Genomic DNA, 20,883 nt, shown 5'->3' with positions numbered 1-20,883 from the left:
CAGCGGTGGGGGAAGGAGCACTAGCCCCTGAGGGTGCCAGGGAAGGCAGACTGGGACAAACATGTACCCCCTGTGCCTGGTGACAGGACATAGCAGAGACTGGCCAGCCTGCCGTCCCAGCCCCAGACCCCCGAGGGAAAGGGGGACCAACGTGGCTAGCCACTCACCCTAGCTAGGGCCAGCACAGGGGCATGGACCCCCCTCTCACAGGCAGGGAAATCCGCTCAGTGCCCCGTGGCCTTTACTGACTTGGTGTGGGTGTGTTCTCTTAGGAGAAAGCCGCCGTGGGGCCAGAGGTGAGTCGTCTTGGGGCAGTGTCCTCGGGCTATAACCCAGGCTAGACATAGTCCGGCACTGGCCATGTGAGCAAGTGAGGGTGTGCAGGGCTGGGAGCCAGCATGCACAGTCAACACCCGGCTCCAGGTCCTAAAGGGCAGAAGTTCTAGCTGCTAGTGTTTCCAAAAAATGAGTTTTAACAGGTGACACAGGTTGGGTAGGAGACAGGTATGGGCCCCAAACTGTTGCCCACCAGACGGGAGGTGCTTCGGCCCAGGCCGGGCAGTTGTGGATGGGACCCACGGGGCTCCCCCAGTCTGGAGAGGGCCCCCCGTACACCATGCTTCCACGTGGAGAGAGGTCCCAGGGAAGGTGCCAGGCAGGGCAAAGGGTGGTTTCTTCTGATGAGGCCACTAGAGCCACATGCCACTGAGGGCCCCGCAAGAGGTGGGGGACGTTTGGTGTGTCTCTAGGGCCTGGGATGGCCAGCTAAGGGCCGTGTCCCTGGCTGCCTGTCGTGATCGGGGCGCTGGGAGAGGTGGGCCCCGTGTGCGGACCGTCCAAGTGGCTCAGGCGTCTGAGAGCCACCGGCCAGCCTCTGGGTGCTCGCCGCTGTCTGCATCCCCTCTGAGGCCTGCAGAGGCTTGCTGATGTCCACCTTTGAAGGTCTGGGAGGCTGCTGAGGAAGGAAGACCCCTCAGCTACTGGGTGTCTGTTGGGGCCAGCCCAGGGAAGGGAGAGGTGGCTCGCGCACACTAGCACGGGGCGCGGTGGCCCCAGCTGGGAGGAGGTGGGAGCGCTGCCACCAGGCAGAGCCTCCGGAGTCCGAGTGGCCACGCCCTCGTGCCGGCTGAGGTGGGGGGCTCCAGCAGAGGGCCCCTGCCCCACCCCTAGGACGTCGCCAGCCATGGGCCGTCGAGGCCTGGGCCAGTGCTCCCAGGGCGGGAAGGCAGGTGACAGGGCCCAGCGCGACAGTCCTCCGCCTGTCCCCAGGCCGGCCTGTGCCCCTTCCTCAGCTGTGTCTTTCCCGGATGCACACTTACCGCAGCAGGCGCTGCTCCGAGTCCCAGAGGACAGTGGGGCCGCGGGGGACGGCAGGAGCGCCGCGCAGTAGTCGATCTGGAGGAGGAGGGAGAGGCGTCCGGGGGGCCCCAGGGCCCTGCTACCCCGTGACCCTCCCGTCCGGTAGCTGTGCTGGAGGGAACGGGCGTGAGGGCGGGGGTCCAGGTGTGGAGAGTGGACAGGGAGGGGGTCCGGACGGCAGGACCCCTTCCAGGGAGGGCACGCTGTCCCTGAAGTCACATGTGGGGACAGGTACTGCACCCCCCAGGGCCTCGCCCTGCCCTGCCTCCTGCTGAGCCAAAGCCTGGGTGCGGGCCCGGCAGTTTGGGTGTCGGGGTGCGGGGCTGTGGGTGAGGGCCCCAGTCAGAAGAGCACGTGGTCTGCCTGCCTACCTGTGACTCCAAACGCTTGATGCGCTTTTCTTGTTCTCTCAGCCCCCCGAGGTACTGGGCTACGGACTCCACCCTGCAGCAGAAGCTGGTGGGCACAGGGTGCTCCGCATTTGGGCGATCTCCCCATGGTCCCCAGATCTGGGTGCAGAGCCCCTCTGCCCTCCCTGGGAGCTCGATGGGGCTGAGTGACTGCCAGCAAGCGCGGGGGACAAGGGCAGGCAGGAGGCCTGAAGGGACTGCTGGGATGGACCATTTTGGGGGGACCCAGAGCAAGGAGGACCCCACCTGTACCAGCCCCTCACCCCTCTCAGCTTCAGCCTCCCCAGCTCAGGACTGTGCCCGGCAGGCGGCGGCCACACCGGCTTTAAGGCCGCCGGCCGCTCGGCAGTGACGGTGGCAGAGGTCCTGGGGGATCTTACAACCTCTGGCACCCCGCTCGGGGTCCGGCCGTCCCTCGGCAGGCCCTTCGCCGGCTCTGCCAGCCCCTCTTGGCGGCCCGCAGGGGACACAGCCCCGGTGTCCAGGCCGGGGGGCTCCGGGGCACCCGTGCAGCCCCCACACACCTGTGGGCGGTTTTCCGCAGCACCTCCTCCTTGCTGTCCTTCCTCTGCTTCTCCAGCTTGCTCAGGTAGTTCTCTTTCTGAACTGCCTCCCAGGTGACCATCTGCTGGTCCAGGGGCTCCGGCAAGTCTCTCTCTGGGGAGGCCGGGGCGGCCACAGGCTTGGCTGGAGCCAGGTGGACCTCGGGGCCAGGGGAGCCCAGGGCAAGCCCCCCGCCCTCCGGATCACTGCAGACGGGCCCGTGGTGTGAGGGGGAGGAAGGCGATGGGCTCAGCCTGGGCTGGCTGCTCTGGGCCTGGACAGAGCCCGGCCTGGAGGCCTTGGTGGGGGGCTGAGGAGGGGACCCAGGCCTCTGTGCGCCTGCCCACCCGGCGTGCCGCCCATCCCCTTCCATGCGGTCCAGGGCCGCCAGGCCGTATCCAGCCCTGTGGCCTCACCCAGGTGCTCCCGCTTCTGCTCGGCCCCCTTCTGGAAGAACCTCTTGAGCACCAGGCTCAGGTGGCTGAGGACGATGAAGGGTGGTGCCAGGGCGGGGCGCTCGTGGTACTCCACGATGAGGTGATAGCGCTGGAACTTCCAGAACATGTCGGCGTTGCCCTGCACCACCTGGAACGTGTAGCTGTGGGGCCCGCGTGTGGGCGGTGGAACACGCGTGGGCCTCCTGGGTCCTCCATCCTGGTCCCTGCTGCGGCCCCACACCACTCCCAGGGGCCCCCCCACTTCTGTGATGGTCTCTACTCCCTCGTTGCCCTCTGCAGGGTGTGTCTAGGATGGGGTTGCTCACGTGGGGTCTTCACCATCCCCTCTGCTCTCCTGGACAAGCCCAGGCTTCGCTGGTGCCAACCTGCCCTGGGAGCTACCCTTCCCCACGCCTGTCATTCGCCCCACCGCCTCCTCGGGGCCTTGCCCTCCCTCAGCCTGTGGTACAGGCTCCAGTCCCTCTGGGGGCGGGGGTGCAGAGAGGCCCCTGCACACGGCCCCTGGGGCCCCCCGCACATGGAGGGAGCACGGGGAGCGGACCACCTGAACATGGCGATCAGTAGGTTCATGAGTAGCACGTTGGTGACCAGCAGGAAGGTGACTAGCAGGAGGATGACAAGCCAGTTGGCATAGAAGTTCGGGCAGGAGGGGGAGTCCTCCTGCAGCAGGGGGTGCAGGGAGCAGTTCACGCGGGCTTCTGAAACACAAGTGGCATGGTGGGGGCCGCCTGGACTGACACCCTCTGATCTTGAGAGCTTCCTCGGGGTGAGGCCACCCAGGGGCGGAAGGCAGTGGCCAGGTGGCCCAACTACCCTGGTTGGCTGGGGATTATCGGGCTTAGCACTGAAAGTTCCTGTGTTAGGACACCCCAGTCCTGGCAAACCAGGGAGACAGTCCGCCAGGGGCACTGGTCCCACTCCCCCACCTCCTCCTGACTGTGGTCACAGCAGGGCCACAGGTTCTGGGGGCAGAGCCAAGGCCATCTAGGGGATGGGGCACCAGAGAACCCCAGTTTCTGCTGGTAGGTGTGTGCATTCCCCACCACTACCACCACCAAGGGCTGTCTGTGCTCGAAGCTGGTGTGGAGAGAGCTGGCCGAGGCGAGGGGTGACCCTGTCTCCCCCTGCAGGACTTGTCAGGGACTTTATAACACTAAAGCCTGTCACGGGGCACCAGCTCCAAAGCTCATCTGGCCACACTGCCCTTGACCCTGATTGCCACAGGCACTGTGGACACAGAGCACCTCTGGGCCATGCCAGCTCACAGAACATTCTCTGGCCAGTGGGAATGAGTGTGCGATCTGGGAGCAGGCTGAGCTCTGCACCGCGGGCTGGCATGCCCTGGGCGGCCCGGGGATCACAGCTCCGGCCCCTCACCAGCCAGCACCCCCACACTCACGGGACAGGAGGTGTGGGGGGAAGGAGCAGAGCGTGAGTGTACAGGCCATGGCCGCCCGGGGTGCTTGCCGCATCTTCCTCAGGAGGGGGCCCGTGGCCGCATATGTGCGTGCGCCCGTGTGCCCATGTGGATGCTGCCCACGCCTGCACGCTGGACTGTTCCCACGGCTGCCTCCCTGGGTCTCCGTGCTGTGAGGCCTCGGTCTCTATCTACGTGTGCGTACCTGTGTCCCCACGCTATGCGCACGTGTCGGGCTGACAGGGCCTGTGTTCCTGTGTCCGTGTCTCCCCCCACCCCCTGGGAGCGGAGCCTCTCCTACTTTCCCCTGAGGGAGTTTTTGTGCCGGGCCACCCACGGGGAGCTGCTGAGCGTGCGGTAGGGCGGGGGCGAGCAGCATCCTCCCTGGCCTGGCCCACGAGTCTGCTCGGGGCTGATTCACAACCCAACTCCCTCCCCCAGCGCCCACACTCTGAAGCAGTGAGACCCCTGTGACCCCCCAAAGGTGCCACCAGGCCAGGCTGGAAATTAAATTGTCCCTGGGGCTGAAGCCAGACTGAAGTCAGCCCCAGGGCTTCCCGCCTGGCGTGCAGGGACGGGGCGGGCAGGGTGGCACTCTGGGCCCCAGGCCCAACGGCTGAATGTGAGTGACTCAGCCTAGCCCTACCCCCCCGTGGTGGGGTTACCCAGAGGCCTGAGCAGACAGGAAGCCCAGCCCCAAGAGGGGAAGGGGCCTGTCCGGGACCCTCAGGGAGCTGGCCCAGGCCTGGCCCTAGTGACGGGCTTGCTGCTACAGCACTCTGCCCACCTGAGGCAGCCCAGGGACTGGGGGGAGGCCTGTACTCCCTCTGCCCTCCCCGGGTAGCCCTGGGCTCCTGGGGAACAGGGGCCATGACCCCACCACACACCACTGTCCCCCCATACCAGCGTGTGGCTGGGGCCCGAGATGTGGCCCTTCAAGTGACCCAGCGCTCCCCGCCTCCCAAGGGCCCCCGCAGGACAGGGCGGCCAGGGCCCATACGGGGGCTGAGACTAAGGGCCTGGAACACTGCGAATGAGCAAACACCGAGGAGTCACAGGGGGCAGCCCACACAAACAGACCGAGGAAATGGGCCTCCAGGACACCCCGTGTAGCACCCCTCCCCATCCTGGTGGCCCATGTGTGCATCACCCGACTCTCACCCCATTGACAAATCCATACCGCGGGTGGCGGGCATGCTGACCCTGCCTCACTAGCTCTGGGGGTCGGGTCAGGCTTTAGACGTAGTGCTCCCGTGACTGCCCTGGGGCCCTGGGTGGCCCCGGTCCTGCGCCAGCCAGAGCAGACGCCCTGCCCTGAGTCCTCACATGGGCCCCTGGCGCTGGCTCACCTTCCTTGAGGGGCTGGTTCCCTCTCCTCCCCCTCACCGGATCCTAGCCATCTCCGGGGCCTGCACAGGTGTCTCTGGCGCCCACGCCAGGGCTCCCCTGCACCTGTCACCACCCAGCCCCCCGCAGAGGAGCAGCTCTGCCTCCCGACTGTACCCACCGCCCGAGAAATTCTTGGAACCCCCACTGGCCCTCAGCCCACACAAGGGCCGCCTGGAGACACCTACACCCTCTGGTAGGTGCGCACACTTGACAGTGGGAAAGGCACACACACTGGGGTGTGTCCCTGGAAGCAGCAAGGGCGCGGTCAGGAAACAGCCCCTCGGCGGACGGGCCTTGACAGCAGGCGGGCCCAGGGCCCGGTGTGGAGCCTCTGGCGGGGGGGTGGGGGACAGGGAGGCCCACTGTCCAGCAGGGCCGCCCAGGAGGGCAGAAGCACCAGCACGTGGATTGGCCCCATGACGGTGAGGGATGCACTGGGATGGCCCCTGCCCGTTTTGCAGCCTCCTCGCGCCTCAGTTCCTAGCCTGGTGCCCCAAGTCTCAGGTCCCTGGGATCAACAGAAATAAGCCCGGAGCTGTCCCTGGGCTGTGGGGCCTGGGGGCCAGCCTCAGTGACTTCCCCATCTCAGCTAGCTCCTGCTTGGGGCCTCACGTGACCCTGAAAGAGCCCTCTCAAGGGCCCCACGTGCGGGGTGTTATAAAAGGAGACCGTAAACCAGACCCCATCTGGCTGTACCACAAAATGGGGGGGTCCTTCCAGCCGGCTCAGAGGCGCCGCCCCCCCCCCCCAAGCCATGTGCTAACCATCGATCTCGTCCAGTGGGATTTGCCCGAAGATCTGCAGGTAGGGCCGGTAGAGCACACGGCGGAAGACCCACTCCAGGCGCCTGTCATGGGGGTGCAGCAGCGCCTGCGTGGTCACGCCGTAGGCCACAAGCCACACACTCAGGAAGAAGAGGAAGAAAAAGACGTCCTTCATCTCCGGGGGGAAGCAGAGAGTGTTAGCAGTCTCCCAGCCGGGGACGCTCTCCCACCCACCACCGGGAGCCAGGTGGGCTCACGCACCGCCGGGGGCTCACCATGCGCTCCACGATGATGATCTTGGGGCCCAGCTGCTTGTGGATGGCGAAGATGTGGATGAGTCGGAGTGTGAACACCATGAAGTCAATGGCAAGGACTGTGCGGCCCGCCTCAAACATGGAGGGCACCATCCTGGGGGAGGGTGGCGGGTTGGATGGGCTGCTGGTGCCCACAGAGGGGAAGGAGCGTCCTCCAGGACACGTAGCACGGGCGCCAGAGACAAGCCGGGATCTCTGAGGCCTTTCGTGGCTTCATCCTGCAGGTGGCCCTGCCCACCGGCCCAACCGAGCTGGCCCCCGTCAGGCCTCTGGGCCCCACAGACCTGCAGGTGACGCCGACAATGAACAGGAAGATGGCCACCATGTCACACTTGTTCCAGTTATCTTCCACGTAGAGCGTGAACTTCTTCACCAGATGTGTGTCCTCGTCTGTGAAGAATCCCTGGCAGAGGGGCAGACAGTCTGCTGACAGCTCACTGGAGACAGCCCTGCCCAGCCCAGGCTGGGGTTGACAGGGATCAGGGCTCAGCCTGGAGCCGGGATCAGGGATCAGTGGGCTCGGCCCACCACTGACCTGCCGGATCTCTTCCAGCACTAGTGTGAAGACCCAGAAGTAGAGGGTGACCTCAGGCCCAGACGGCCCCTGAGGAGGTGGCCTGAAGTCCACCAGCAGGACGTAGGTGAACAGGAAGAGGAAGGCAAAGTACATGACCACGTTCCCCAGGAACACGGTCACGGGCGCGCCCCAGAACATGCGCCAGCGCGTGAGCAGGAAGGCAGCACGCGGCCCTCGGTCGCCCTGAGCCCTTGGTGCCTCAGCCAACTCCTCCAGCCTGCAGTAAAAGGAGACCACAGCCACCGGTGAGGTGGGCAGCCTGTATGCCATGGCGCGAGTGCCAGCCCCTGCCCAGCCCGCCCCATGGCCCTCACCCGCTGCCGGGGCTGCAGAGCAGTCTATTCTCCGTGTCCAGGCTGTCCAGCTCCTGCAGGCCCTTGGGGCCCGTCCTCAGCGGGGCCTCCTCGCTGCAAGCACAGGGGACCCTCAGGGTCCACGGGGAGGGCACCAGCCAGCAAAGGAAGTGCTGAGTGCACTGAGAGGGTCTGCGCACAGCGGGGCCCACACGGATGCCGGAGACGCACCCCCAGTGGCACCCATGAAGCCCAGCCCAGCCCCCCCCCCCACAGCTGGCAAGCTGGCAGCCGCCTGCGCCCAACACACCTGAAGGTGATGAGGTTGGTGTAGATGAGGGCCGGGCAGAGGAAGGCACAGAGCAGCCGCAGGATGGGCGTGCCCGATGCCATGTCCCCCCACCAGATCTTGGTCAGGAAGGCCTGAAATAAAGGCACCGCCACTGGCCTCCCACCCCTACACCTTTGCTGACACTGTGCCCGGCACCAGGCGCGCCCTCCCAGGCTCCGCCAAAGCCTCGCCCTGCATCCCGGTGGGGAAGACCCTCCACGGGGGGAGGGAGGCCGGGTTTGGGGGTGTGGGAGGGCCGAGCGGAGGAGGCGGCACCTCTGCGGAGATCCGAGGCGGACAAAGGTCTGGCCGGGGGCAGCGAAAAGGAAGCCAGGCAGGTGCCTTCCAGGAGCAGAGCTCCCCTCCTGCACCCGCTGCCCTGCGTGACCAGGACTTGAAGAGCGGAGGCAGGGGAGGCCGGCCCTCCCTGAAGCCAGACACTCACCTGCACCCCATCGTGGGCAAAGAAGGACTTGGTGTCGGCCTCGGTGGCCAGGTGCAGACAGGTGGTCCTGCTCCAGCAGCGGTTCCTACGCACCAGCAGGGCGAACGCACGGTCCTCGCTGTTGCTGTAGCACTCGGAGAAGAGATCTGCCCGGGGACACCAGCCGCTGGTACCCACAGGGCCACGGCCCCCGGCCTCCTCCCTCCTGTGCCCGAGCCGCGCCCAGCTTCCAGCATGGACACTGGCCGTGCCCGCCTGCCCTGCCTTTCCCTCCCCCCACCGTCACCCCACGTGCCCCGACCGACCTCCAACAGGACCCAGTGTGTGCCCAAGGCCACCACCGAGGACCCTTCTGTCCCTCTGTTAGAATGTTAGGGTCCGCCTCCCCACTAGGAGGAGCCTCTGGGTGGACCCCGGGCTCCGCCACATGCGTCGGCTGGGCGCCGGGCCGGTGGCTCACCCAGGGCCAGCTGCTCGTACTTGGCCTCGCTCATGGTGCAGTGCGCCCCCGCCCCGGTCTCCAGGTGCGACATCTCTCTGAGGATCTTGCAGGCGGCCAGAGCGGCGGCCACCCCCTCCTGGCCCTAGGAGGCAGGGTGAGAGGAGGCGGCCTCCCCCGCCCCTCCCCGCCCCCCAGGAGCCCGGGGCCAACCCACCATGGCCCAGAAGTAGGTGGCCATGTCGTGGTGGTTTTGTAGCACGGCCCAGAGGAACAGGTCCCGCCAGGGGTTCTCGCTCTTTCGGTTCAGATCCAGCAGCCACTTCCGGCCCTCGGGCCGCCTGGCCGACCCCCGTTCCTGGAGGACAGGGCCATTTCAGCCGCCTGGCTGCCCAGCCCAGCCCCTCCTGGCCGCCAGCCCACTCACCTCCTGGTAGAGCCCGCGACAGGCGTCGTGCAGGAAGTCCTTGAGCAGGCGGGAGACCTCCTGCAGGGAGAAGGCAGGCAGGCCCACGGGCGGCTCACGGGCTTGCTGGGCGCCCAGGCCGGCCAGTGTCAGCGGGCCCTCCTCGTGCTTGCGCTGCAGCAGGTCGAAGAGCAGGCTCTTGGGGGGTGTGGAACGGTAGAGCTGCTGTAGCCGCCCGTACGTCAGGAAGTCCCCCATGTCGGCGCCGTTGTCCACAAAGAGTCGCACAAACTCGGGCTTGTCACTCACCAGCGCGTCCATCATCACCTCCTCCAGGTCACAGGACTGGGGCCACCACGGGACACGCCCAGGTGGGGGAGACGGGCAGAGTGAGTGGGAGCAGGTGCACGGGGAGCCCCCCAGCTCCTGTCCCTCCGAGCCAGCTCCGGGCCATAGGGGCCACCAGTCCTCCCGGGGGGCCGTGCACAAGGAGCCCCCAGCAGGTGCCCTGGCCTCCCCGCCCCCCTGGGCCACAGCAGGCAGGAGGGGGCCCGTCAGTGGCCCTGGGAACACCGTCTGCCCCCAGACCCTCGACACGGCCCCCGCCCTGTGTCGGCCAGAAATGCGGCTCAGGAGGCATCAGCTGGCCGGCAGGCAGGCACCTTCCACTCCACATCCCCGTTGAAGATCTCGCTCCTGGCGATGTCCACGCGGTCCCAGGCCACGGCCAGCTTGAGCTCATCCAGGTAGTCCTGTGCTTCCTGGCTGTGGCTCTTGCAGGCTGCGGGCAGAGTGGGCGGGAGGTGAGGGGCGAACCCAGGGGTCCACAGAGCCTGTGGGCACAGGGCCCCTCGCGGTGGTCTTCCGGACACACAGCCCAGGAACCGCAGCCTGCTTCATACCCTCTGAATAATGGTGAGAGGCTCCCAATGTTGCAAGACTTCCAGAAGCCGGTGCTGGGAGCCCTGGCAGAAACGCTGGCCCCCGGGACCCTGATGGGACAGGGTGAGCAGAGCCGGAGGCCTGCGGGAGGAATGTTCCCTCCCTCCCTCCCTCCAGGGCATCCCAGCCCCAAACTGCCCCTCCGGGCCTGGGTCTATGTCTGGCTTCCCCAAGGTCAGTCCCTTGGCATGGCTGGTCTCCAATGTGGAAAAGCATATCGAGTGACAGCCGGATGGTGAATCAGCCCAGTGTCGTCGATCAAGGAACAGGGAAACATAAGGCAGTCCTTGCGCACCGTGGAAGATCCCTCAGCCTTAAAAAGCAATGAGGCACCCACCCATTCCGCAGCCTGGGCGATGCAGCAACAGGAGCCGAAGGCCACACACTGTAGCCCATTGACAGGAAGGGCCCCAAAAGGGCACATCCGTCCAGGCAGAACGCAAGCCAGTGGGCGCCAGGGGCCCGGGAAACGGCGTGCTGGACGGCTGCCAGCTGCTTTAGGGGCAGTGAAGGTGTTCCGGAATTAGACGGTGGGGATGGTTGACAACTTGCAAATGGACTAAAAGCCCTTGGATTGGACACTTTAGTTTCTTAAATTATGGTAAAACATAGCAGACCTAAAACCTGCCAAACACGACCCTGTACGGATTTGTGTGTCATCTCTGTGTCATTCCAGTTTTGCCACATGTGCTGCCGAAAATGTGAGCGCTGGGCTGCACACGCACGCACGCTTGCACACACACAGGTGTCCGCACACATGCACACGCTCTCACATACACAGTTGTGCTCACATTCATGCTTACACGTACACAGGCACACACACCATGCACATGTGTGCAAAGGCACACGCACACACAGGTGCTCACACGTACACAGGCACACACACCCGTGCACATGTGTGCAAAGGCACATGCACACAGGTGCTCACACTCGTGCTCACACGCACACACAGGTGCTCACACGCACACAGGCACGCACCCGTGCACATGTGTGCAAAGGCACACGCACACACAGGTGCTCACACTCGTGCTCACATGCACACACAGGTGCTCACACGTACACAGGCGCACACCCGTGCACATGTGTGCAAAGGCACATGCACACACAGGTGCTCACACTCGTGCTCACGCGCACACAGGCGCGCACGCCCGTGCACATGTGTGCAAAGGCACACGCACACACAGGTGCTCACACTCGGTGTTCACATGCACACACAGGTGCTCACACGTACACAGGCGCACACCCGTGCACATGTGTGCAAAGGCACACGCACACACAGGTGCTCACACTCGTGCTCACACGCACACAGGCACGCACACACACACACAGCAGAGGGATGCCATCCCAGGAGTCCCGGCTGCTGACATCCCTCCTGGGCAGTGGCCCTGCCCCACGTGCCGGGCCTGCAGGGTGAGAGCCACAATGGGCCGGTGTGGAGAGCAGCCCCGCGCCAGGTGCAGAGCCCGGGGCCGTGGGGAGCAGGCTGGCCTCCCTGCCTCCACCTGGGGCCCTCACCTTTCACCAGCGCCTTCAGGATGACAGTGTCCAGCTCCTCGGAGCTCTCCTGCTCGAAGTCGTGCACGGTGAGCAGTTGCGGGTGGGAGATGATGTTCTGCAGCTGGGACATAGGACAAAGGCCCTGAGGTGGCCCTGGGGGCAGAGGGCAGGCCGGTGGGCAGGCCACAGGCCCAGCATGGTTGGCGGCACTGCCTGGTCACTTGGCATGTGAGGCAGGTCCTAGCGAGCTGGCCAGCTGGCTGCCCAAGGGCACCGGGGCAGCACCTCCCCCAGCCCAGGGGGCTCACTCCCAGGTCCCTTGCTCCAAGGGCCTAAAGCAGAGCTAGCTTGGAGGCTTCGTGGGGAGAGGGAGGAGCCTGGGACTTCTGTGTGGGCCGGGGGCACAGAGGCGCCCAGGAGGAGTTTCTCCCTGGGTCAGCTCCCGCCCCCGCAGGAGAAGGGGATGGGACAGGGAGGAGGGCCTCGGCCTTTGGACCCCACAGTCCCTGGGAGGCTCCTACCAGCTCCGTCCAGTGTACGATGTCCTCCCAGCAGAAATGTTCGCCCGGAAACTTCTCTTTAAACTGCTTCTCGGCTACCTGGGGCACCAGGAGGTCGGGCTGGTTCAGCAGGGCGGCCAACACGTCCGCGATGCCCCCTGAGCCCGCCAGGATCAGCCACGGGGCAGCATGTTCCACGGCCCTGGAAATCCTCTGAGGCAGCACAGTGGGGAGAGTGGACCCCACATCAGCTTGGGCGCCGTCCTGAGCCCACGTGCTGGAGGTGCCCTGTCCCAGGCCGGGGAGGGCACTGCAGGCAGCCACGGCCAGCCAGGGGGGCCCCCGCCAGGCCCCCGCCTCTCTCCCCTGCCCTACCTCCAGGGTGCTGGGGTCACCATTGACCAGCAGACAGAGGACAGGGATCTCGATGCTGCCAGTGCCTGTGGACAGAGCACCCGTGAGGTCTGCCCCAGTGCCCAGGCAAGGGGGGGCCTGGCACCCTCCCTGTGGGGTGGCTGCCTGCTCAGACCATCACCCCACCCCATTTTCTGGGCAAATGCTGGCCCAGAGACAGTTTCAAGTGAATGTGGGTTGCACAGGCTGCATATCGCACACACCAACCCCTTCACCTCGGGACCATTATGGCCACTCATGGCTATTTCCACAGAAAGGAATGTCAATGAAGTCAAATGTTCAGTCTCCAGCCGCACCAGCCACAGTTAGGTGCCCAGCGTCTGTCCCATCTATAGGCAGAAAGTTCTCCAGCCGCGCTGCAGACCGCTGGAGGCCCACAGACGCAAGCCAGAAAGGTAAAGGAGGGGCCTCAGCCTGTTTGTCCCCCAAACATAAACCAGAAACGAGACTTCGGGATGTGACGCCAGCTAGTGCTGGGCAGGCAGGGGCCACCAGGCTCCCGGGCAGTTGCCTCCCGATCGAATCTGGAGGCTAGATCAGTGTGTGGGGGCCATCCAGGCTCCAGCAAACCAGAGCACCGCACCACCTCTGTGATTTAAACATGCCTTTGGTTGTGTTTTCATTTTTATTTTTTTAAAGATGTTATTTATTTATTTGACAGAGAGAGAGAGAGACAGCGAGAGAGGGAACACAAGCAGCAGGAGTGGCAGAGGGAGAAGCAGGCTCCCGGCTGAGCAGGGAGCCCAATGTGGGGCTCGATCCCAGGACCTGGGATCATGACCTGAGCTGAAGGCAGATGCTTTACGACTGAGCCACCCAGGCGCCCCTGTGTTTTCATTTTTAAAGAACACTCAGTTGATAAATATCTTATATTGCTTATAAATATCATAAGCAATCATATGTTTTTTGTATAAATTTTTGTTACACACCAGAGTTAATCCAGCTTTCAAACCCACCGCTGGCTGCAGCGGGGCCTAGCCCTCAGGTAACGCTGCCCTCTGGTGGCAGTGTACCTCCTGGCTGGTACAGGGAAATGGGCCTCTCAAAACTTGTAGATCCGTTTTCTTCCCAAAGCCCTGAGCCCACAGGAAGAGCCTCTGGCCAGGGGCGCCCGGGTGCAAACACACTGGCAACTACTCGGCCATCCGGCGGGAATGCTGCTGCCTGGCAGGACTATACCTCTATATCTGCGCACCCGCCAACCTGCTGGCAGCCTCCCATCCCAGCCCGGTCTCCGCACCCACGCATGCTCAGTGCCTTCAGCCCAGAATGTCCTACGCACCCATCTGTGGTCCTTCCAGCCCTGCCCATACGCTGTGCCCCCGGAACCCCCCCGTGACCCCCTCCCCCAGGCCTCACCCCCGTAGCCAGTTCTCTGCTCCGAGATGTGCTTCTCCAGCCTCAGCCTCAGCTCCGTCAGCCCGTCCCCCTTCCCAGGGGGCCCAGGCTCCACCAGGATGAAGTGGGCCTGGTTGTTGTCCAGGGAGTAGAGGGGGCCCTGGCCGCTGCCGTTGTCCGTGGGGTAGTGGACGGGGCTGTGCTCCTGGACCCCCACCCCACACACAGCATGAGGCCGGGCCTGGGCCTGTTCCTACCCCCAGCCAGAGGGAGGGCCGTGTAGCAGGCGCCTGGGGCCCAGGAGCAAGCGGGGCGGGGAGTGGGTCCTCCAGACCGAACCTGGGCGGAGGAAGCTCCCCGCGCTGCCCGGCCCTGCCTTAGACAGACCCTGGGCTGGGAGCTGAGCCCGCTCGCCCGGGGTCACCCAGGCTTGCTGTGACCGTCTGGGCCTCAGTCCTGGTCCTGGGCAGAGGGTCTGTCTGCGCTGGCTGGGAGCGGGGCCGCCCGTCCCCACACTATTCCCTAGGCAATGCTGCCACCTGCTGGCCGTGTGCCAGGCTCCCCTCCTCCCCCTCCTGCTTCCTTTCCTTCTTCCTTCCCCTCTCCTCTCTCCCCTCCCCCTCTCTCCTCCCCCACCTCGCCCTCCTCCCCCCCCCCCGCCCCATTCTCCCCCCCTCCCTCTCCCCCTCCCCGCTCCCCGCCCATGGCTTCCCCTCAGTGTCTGAACCCTTCAGGATGCCTCACTCCCAGAGCCTCTCCCCGCCCAGGGCAGAGGCTACTCTGTCCACTGCAGGCCTGGTACACAGAGAGCCTCAGATGTTTGCCAAATGCCCCATGGGCAGCAGATGGGCGGTGGTGGTCAGCCTTCAAGACTGCACTGGTGGCATCCTCGGCAGACCCCTCTCCCACCCTGGGGTGAGGGATACTTGCAGGCCATGGGCCCCTCCCTGCCTCCTAGGTCCACCTTGCCCAGCGGCCATGATGCTCCAAGATAGACGCTTACCTGGGCATCTTCCAGAAGCTGACGGTGTAGGACGCGGCCCAGCGAGGCAAGGCCGATGGCCACCACACGGGCCCTGGTGGACGTGCTGGCCAGCGAGTGGTCACGCACGGCCTGTCCGACGTACCGGGCGAGGCCCACTCGGAGCGCACTGGTCAGGATCCAGGCCCCTGCGGCATGGGGCTTAGTGTGCCCGTGGCCCCCAGGTCCTCCCCCACCAGCTGGTAGGCCCAGGTCCCCAGGCCCATGGGAGCCACGGCACCTCTCCCACCTGCGGGTGTCAGCTGGGAGTGGGCCCCCGGGTGGCACCCTGGGCAGCAGGCCACAGCTCCGTCCCATTGTCTGGGCCGGGACCAGAGCCTGGGAGGGTTTCTCCAGATTAGGAAGCCCTTGGCCTGGGGGGGGTCTGTCAGCCTTTTCCTTTGCTGCCCCAACGATCCCCTCTGCGGCGAGGGAGCTCAGGAACCCCATGACCTTGACTGGGTTTTCTGCAGGTTCAGAGCCCAGTAATCTGGTTCTGACCCAGTCCAGCCAGGCTGCTCCCCTGAGGGAGGCGGGGAGGGCAGTGGGGGCCGACCTGCAGGCACAGGGTGCAGCAGGGGCTGCCTCCCCTGGGGACATCTCGCCAAGGCCCATGGGGGGAAGCCTGCAGCTCCTGGGGGAGGCCTGAAGCTGGGGGACCTCAGCCGCTGCCCTGCATCCCCAGGAGCTACTCCCATTGCAGGCCACACAGAGGGAGCCACACAGGCCAGCTGGGACGCTCCCCACTCAGCTCTGGGGGGCCTCACCCGTGCTCTGAGCTGCCTTCACCAGCCCCTTGCGCAGGACATCCCGCAGCCAGGACTTCATGGCAAATGGCCGCTCCTCTCCCACCAGGGACACCACCAGGTTGGGAGCAGGCAGGTGCCACTCGGTCAGCAGGAGGTCAAAGAGCTTGGAGGGGGCCACATCGCTGGGCACCTTCACGAACTGCAGGGCAGGATGGCAGCCTCAGGGTGCAGGGTGGGGGGTGCTGGGCATGGGGGCGCTGGGCACTGGGGGCACTGGGCACTGGGCATGGGGGCGCTGGGCACTGGGGGATGAGGAGAGAGGCTGAACCCCTTTAGGGGCAGGTTGGCAGCAGGAAGCCAGGGCTCAGGTGGCCCTGCCTTGATCTGCCTGTGCCCTGGGCAGCCCTGACTCCTGTCTGGGCCTTGCTTCCCTCTCCATGGGGGGTGGGGGGTGGAGAGAGGAGGGGTCCTGGATGTGCCGTGCGGGGGCGGGAGGTGGGGGCCAGAGGGCATCAGGAGCTCCACACCCTGCCGGCCCAGGGGCTCTGAACACGTCCCCGGGGGCTCCGCGCTCAGGGGAGGAGGTGGGAGCTCAGGAACAAGCACTCCGCGGTTGGCCTCCGGGGCGTGGGGGCCCAGCCTCAGCGTTGCAGGGAGGGCAGCCCCCTTACCTTGCCTCGCTTCTTCCCAGACCCTCCAAATTCGATCTCACCCCGGCACAGGCCGGGCCCCGAGCCAGGTGCAGCAGCCCTGGGGCCTCCAGGACGGGTGCCCCCAGCCTCCTGCATGAGGACCTCCCTGGGGGCACACAGCCGACCTCTGAGGGCAGGAGAGGCGAACCCTGCCCCCTCCCAGCTGGGGCCAGCAGCTGCCATGCTGACAGAGACTGGGGGCCACCAACAGGTGGCCCCGCCCCAGGGCCCTCCCCAGCAGCTAGCCCGGCCTAGAGCCCCACCATGACGTCCGCAAGCCCCCTTCACAATCTGGCTTCAGTTGTGGGGAAACTCCCTCACCCCACCCCCTTCCCAGATGGAGAGGGGGCGCATCCTGGCCCCTCTACCTGTGGCTCCCGGTCCTGCTACTCACCCCACCCTGGGTGTCTCTGGCCGACCACTCCTGTCACCACTCCCGCCAAGGCTTTGGTTGGGGATGTCCTAGAAACCCAGAACGTATTATGGCCTTGCAGACACACAGCCCGCCCTCCCCACACCCTTGTTGGCCCCCGGATGGGGATGGACATCCTGGGTGTGCCTGGGCAGGGAGGGGGCTGGCAGGTGCCCACAGCTCAGGTGCAGGGGGCCGAGGGGTCCTGGGGAAGACTGCGTGGGTGTGGGGGAGGGACAGACCACCCCTCCTTGCCAGAAGGCCCAGGGGGGAAGGCACCCTGCCCCAGGCTCTCCCCACCAAGTTCCTACCCCAGCCCTGGCCCGCCGCCCGGCTCAGTGCCCAGCGCTGCACCCCGCACTCTCTTGGGCGGGTCTGGCACGTCAGCCCCACCCTACTCACCGGGGATGGAGGGCTGCGGGCCCAAGACCGGCCCAGGTGACAAGGAGCTGGCTCCCAAGGCCCTACCTGGCTGCAGGCACCCCTGGGGTCTCCCCCACCCACCAGCTTGCATCCCCCTGCCACCCTTGGCTGCCCGGCTACCTGTCCATGCGGGCTGTCGGCAGACCCCCTCCCACTGGGCCAGTCTCCCAGCTTCCCTGGGGCAGCCCCGTTGGCCCCCTCCCCCCAGGACGTGTCCTTCCGTGAAACCCTTTCCCCTGGCAGCCCCCCAGGCAGTCCACCCTTTGTCCGTTAGAGAGGGCCGCCTGCGTACACAGGAGGGGAGGGTGGGTGGTGGGCGGGGCCCTGCCCACCGGACAGGGACCCGCATGCTCACGGACCTCCCTGTGGGGTCACCCAGATGGACACGTCCAAGTCCCGACTCCCGGCACCTGTGAACCGTCTGTGGAAATACGCTCTCTGCAGAGGTGATCAGCTCAAGAAGAGGTCGTCGGAGTGGCCCCTAACCCAGTGACGGTGTCCTTGTAAGAAAAGGGTTAGAAACCCACTTGACCTCACAGGCAGAGGCCGGGGGGCTTGCGCTCCCAAGCCCAGGACCACCTGGAGCCTCAGAAGCTGGAAGAGGCGAGGCAGGACCCTCTGCTCCCTCTTTGGAGAGCGGGCAGCCCCGGGGGGCGATGCACAGTGTATGGTCGTGTATGAGGCCGCCGGGGACACCCCTGCAGCCATCAACCCAGAGGGCCCAGGAGCTGAGGCGGCCAGGCTTGCTGGTGCCCTGCCCCCGCAGACCCCAGGCCAGGGCCAGCCCCCCTCCCCACCCAGACCCCCTACATCCAGGCCTGGCTGGGCCTCCTGTGGCTCGGGCTCTGTACGGACAGCCCTGGGGGGGGGGGGGCGGTGGGTGGGATGCAAATCCTCCTGGCTTCCCCCTTCCAGATCAGGAACCTGGGCCCCGATTTGAATGTGGCCTTTCCAAGCTGGTGACTATTGACTTTTATGGGAGGCTGGTATCTGGGGGAAAGGCCTGGGTGTGTGTGGGAGGCGACAAGGCGCGGGCCAGGGTAGCTATGCCAAAGTCCCACAGGCCGGGCGGCTCGGAGCCCTTCACTCCCTGCTCCAGAAGTCCGACACCGAGGTGTCACAGGGTCCTCCCGGCCCCCTCTGCTTCCCGGGGGCTCCAGGCGTCCCTGGGCTGGGGTCCCTGGGCCTCAGGCTCTGCCTTCATCCTTCCGTGGCCTGTTCTGTGTCTCTCTGTCCAAATGCTCCTCATTTCGCGGGGACACCGGTCGCTGGATAGGGGCCTACTCTGCCCACTGTGACCTCATCTAACTAGTGACAGCCGCATAGACCTTATTATCCAGAGAAGTCCCATTCCGAGGTTCGGGGGACATTCCTCTACCCCCGAGGACAGGTGGTATGGGGACAGGGGTGGGGACGGGACAGGGACCCTCAGGGCTGCTGTCTGGGGACAGCCCTCCCTCCCGCCCGCCCGGGACCTGTCATGCCCTCTGCCCAGTGGGCCCATCTCTCGCCGCACCTGGCCGCGCGCCGCAAGCAGAAGGCGCACACAGCCGGGTGCGGGGGGCTTGGGGTTTGGGGCCTGGGCAACAGCGACGGGCTCAAACCCCGTGAGCCTCAGGCTGGCTGGGCCGGGGAGGGGGCCTGGCGGGGACAGCAGCGGGCAGCCGCTGGGGTCCCTCCTCTGACTCCGGGCCCCTGTCCTCTGATGGGACAGGTGGTCCCGAGCAGGAGTGTGGAGCGCAAGCCTCGCCAGCCCCGGGACCACAGCTGCCTCGCCTCACACCATGCGCTAGCCTGGGGCCTGGGACGGCATTTGGGCATTGTGCCGGGTGCTGGGGGTGGCACGGTGCCAGAGGCCAGGCGAATGGAGCCGGTGGGAAGGGTATGCAAACAGGCAGGATTTGCATGAGCAGGTGTCCGGGTCTTTAATGGTTCCCCTTGTTCCTGGAGAGGTGGGGGGGCAGTCAAGGAAGCTGGGGGTGGGATCCTATCTAAGTCCTGGTTGGAATCCTATCCCACAAATCCTGATCAGGGAAACTGAGGCAAAATCTCTAGCCCTGGCAGCCAAGGTAATGGGGGCTCTCACTTGGGGGACAAACGGCCACCCCTCCTCAGAGGCCATCAGGGAAACGGCCCCACGGCGGACGCAGCCAGGCCCCAGGGGCCCCGGTCCAGCTCTTCCCCTAGCCGTGTGACCTTGGGCAGCCCCTCAGACTCCCTGGGCCCTTCTCTTCCCCCTTGGGATGTAGGGAGAGAGCAGTGACGAGCAGGCGCCCACCGGTCCCACACCAAGCTCTGCAGGCAGTGCCGTGGCCCTGCCAGGTGAGGTTGCGGGTCTCCCCAGGACAGCCGTGGAGGGCGCGGAGCCGGGAGAGGGCCGTGCGGGGGAGCCTCCCCACCCGGACCGGCGCTGGCTAGGCCCCCTCCTCCTTCCCCGGCAGTCTGGGCAGACGCTGCGCCGAAGTCCAGGACCCAGGGCCTTGGGGCCACCCTTGCTGCCCAGACCCACCCCAAGCACTGGCTTTGGGCCTGGGGCAGAGAAGCCCTCACCCACAGAGAGGCTGTCCCTCCACAGCCCCAGGAAGGCAGGATTCTCTCCAGGCTCCAGACCAGGGATGCAGCCAGAGCGTGTCCCCTGCGGCAGCACCGACGCGTCCCAGCTGGAGGAGGGGACCCCCTGCTCCTGCCCCCACCTGGAGGCTGGCAGCTCGGGGCACCTACCTGCCTGCCTTCTCTCCGGCGCCCTGACACGCGGCTGCTGGCCGGCGAGCAGAGGGGAAGCTGCCCGCCGCACGGCGCGCCCGCCCGCTAGCTCCCTGCTCCTCCTCCCTCCCGCTCTCCACCCTGGCACCTGGCAGCCAATGCCGTGAGCAGCACGGGTGCCACCTGATTGGGGCACGGCAGACCCACAGGCCTGCCGTGGCCAAAGCCACCAGCACGGAGGGCCAGCCCTCCCCGGCCCGACTGGCCCAGCGGCCCCTGGGCTCTGACGGGTGGGCCCCCGTAGGAGTGGCTGCCGGGGCACCTCACTTGCTGGTCGTGCCCTCCACGTGTGGCCTGGGGCTGAGTCCAGTCAGTGTCACACCCAACATACCTCAGTTTCTCTCTCCAACCAGCAGGAATGGCTGACCCCAGAGTGTGCGGCCCAGCCGCTGCGGGCGCGTCCCAGGGCACATGGTCCTGGAGGTGACCCGCCGTGAGCACTGTCTTCACGCAGGGCAGGACGGAGTGCCCGGGTGTGTGTGCGGGGGTTGCTGTCGGGAATCCCAGAGTCCTGGGCTCGCACCCTGAGTATCTGTCAGGCTCCCGAACCACGCTGGGCCTGTTTCTCTGAAAACTGGGCCCCGGAATAGTCCAGCTTCTGGGAACTGGTGGGTCACACCTGATGGCAGAGCCTGGACGACACTTCTGTGGGCCCCTCCCCACACCGCCTGCCAGGACCCCCTCATTCCCTGAGCTCCAGGAGGGCTGGGGGACAGCCTCCAGGCCCCGCCCTCTGGGACCCCTAGGGCCTCTCCAGGCTGGCCCATCGGCCACCAGAGGGCGCCCCAGGACCGCAAGCGGAGTCAGGATGGCGGAGGTGCTGGGGTGGCCGAAGCCAGGTTTGCCCCTGGACAGGAGGGCTCAGACCAGGGCCTGGAGCACAGCCCGTAGCTTTGGGGGGAGAGGGGCTTTCTGAAGCCCCTCAGGAAATAACAGGCCCCGGGTACGTGGAACCCACAAACCCTCGGGGCCTGAGGGCCTGTGGAC

The 20,883-nt window shown here is 66.0% G+C and overlaps 1 protein-coding gene across 4 annotated transcripts; it reads right to left on the bottom strand.

Moving 5' to 3' along the window:
- Positions 1-311: 311 nt before the first annotated feature.
- On the bottom strand, positions 312-19,963 carry TRPM5 (transient receptor potential cation channel subfamily M member 5). Of its 4 annotated transcripts, none has more exons than XM_027579642.2 (27): positions 19,855-19,963; positions 17,493-17,633; positions 16,693-16,760; positions 16,278-16,404; positions 15,625-15,805; positions 14,840-15,006; positions 13,858-14,041; positions 12,460-12,524; positions 12,106-12,297; positions 11,603-11,705; positions 9,808-9,926; positions 9,167-9,490; positions 8,957-9,097; positions 8,761-8,884; positions 8,301-8,446; positions 7,835-7,947; positions 7,546-7,638; positions 7,190-7,448; positions 6,939-7,057; positions 6,616-6,748; positions 6,341-6,515; positions 3,315-3,468; positions 2,729-2,910; positions 2,294-2,426; positions 1,731-1,803; positions 1,320-1,470; positions 312-955 (listed from the first exon to the last, which is right to left on the bottom strand). In XM_027579642.2, the coding sequence occupies exons 4-27, from the start codon at positions 16,392-16,394 to the stop codon at positions 846-848; spliced, it is 3,558 nt and encodes a 1,185-aa protein (XP_027435443.1). In that variant the 5' UTR covers positions 16,395-16,404; positions 16,693-16,760; positions 17,493-17,633; positions 19,855-19,963; the 3' UTR covers positions 312-845. The 4 variants fall into 4 exon arrangements, 3 of the variants coding, with proteins under 3 accessions (XP_027435443.1, XP_027435444.1, XP_027435445.1); XM_027579643.2 differs by having other exon boundaries at positions 1,320-1,395; positions 3,315-3,430; XM_027579644.2 differs by having other exon boundaries at positions 312-952; positions 1,320-1,395; positions 3,315-3,430.
- Between the last annotated feature and the right edge of the window lie 920 nt (positions 19,964-20,883).

This window comes from Zalophus californianus, chromosome 11 (genome assembly GCF_009762305.2).
Source record: "Zalophus californianus isolate mZalCal1 chromosome 11, mZalCal1.pri.v2, whole genome shotgun sequence".
Classification (NCBI taxonomy): Eukaryota; Metazoa; Chordata; class Mammalia; order Carnivora; family Otariidae; genus Zalophus; species Zalophus californianus.
The sequence above is the reverse complement of the archived record's forward strand: the minus strand, read 5'-3'. Positions and strand labels throughout refer to the sequence as shown.

Bases quoted from the DNA above. Each gene is read 5' to 3' on its own strand.
- TRPM5 (XM_027579642.2), bottom strand. From the start codon at position 16,394: ATGCAGGAGGCTGGGGGCACCCGTCCTGGAGGCCCCAGGGCTGCTGCA. The intron at 12,298-12,459 runs GTAGGGCAGGGG...GTGCTGCCTCAG, and splicing joins GTGACCCCAGCACCCTGGAG to AGGATTTCCAGGGCCGTGGA. The intron at 6,516-6,615 runs GTGAGCCCCCGG...TTCCCCCCGGAG, and splicing joins TCATCATCGTGGAGCGCATG to ATGAAGGACGTCTTTTTCTT.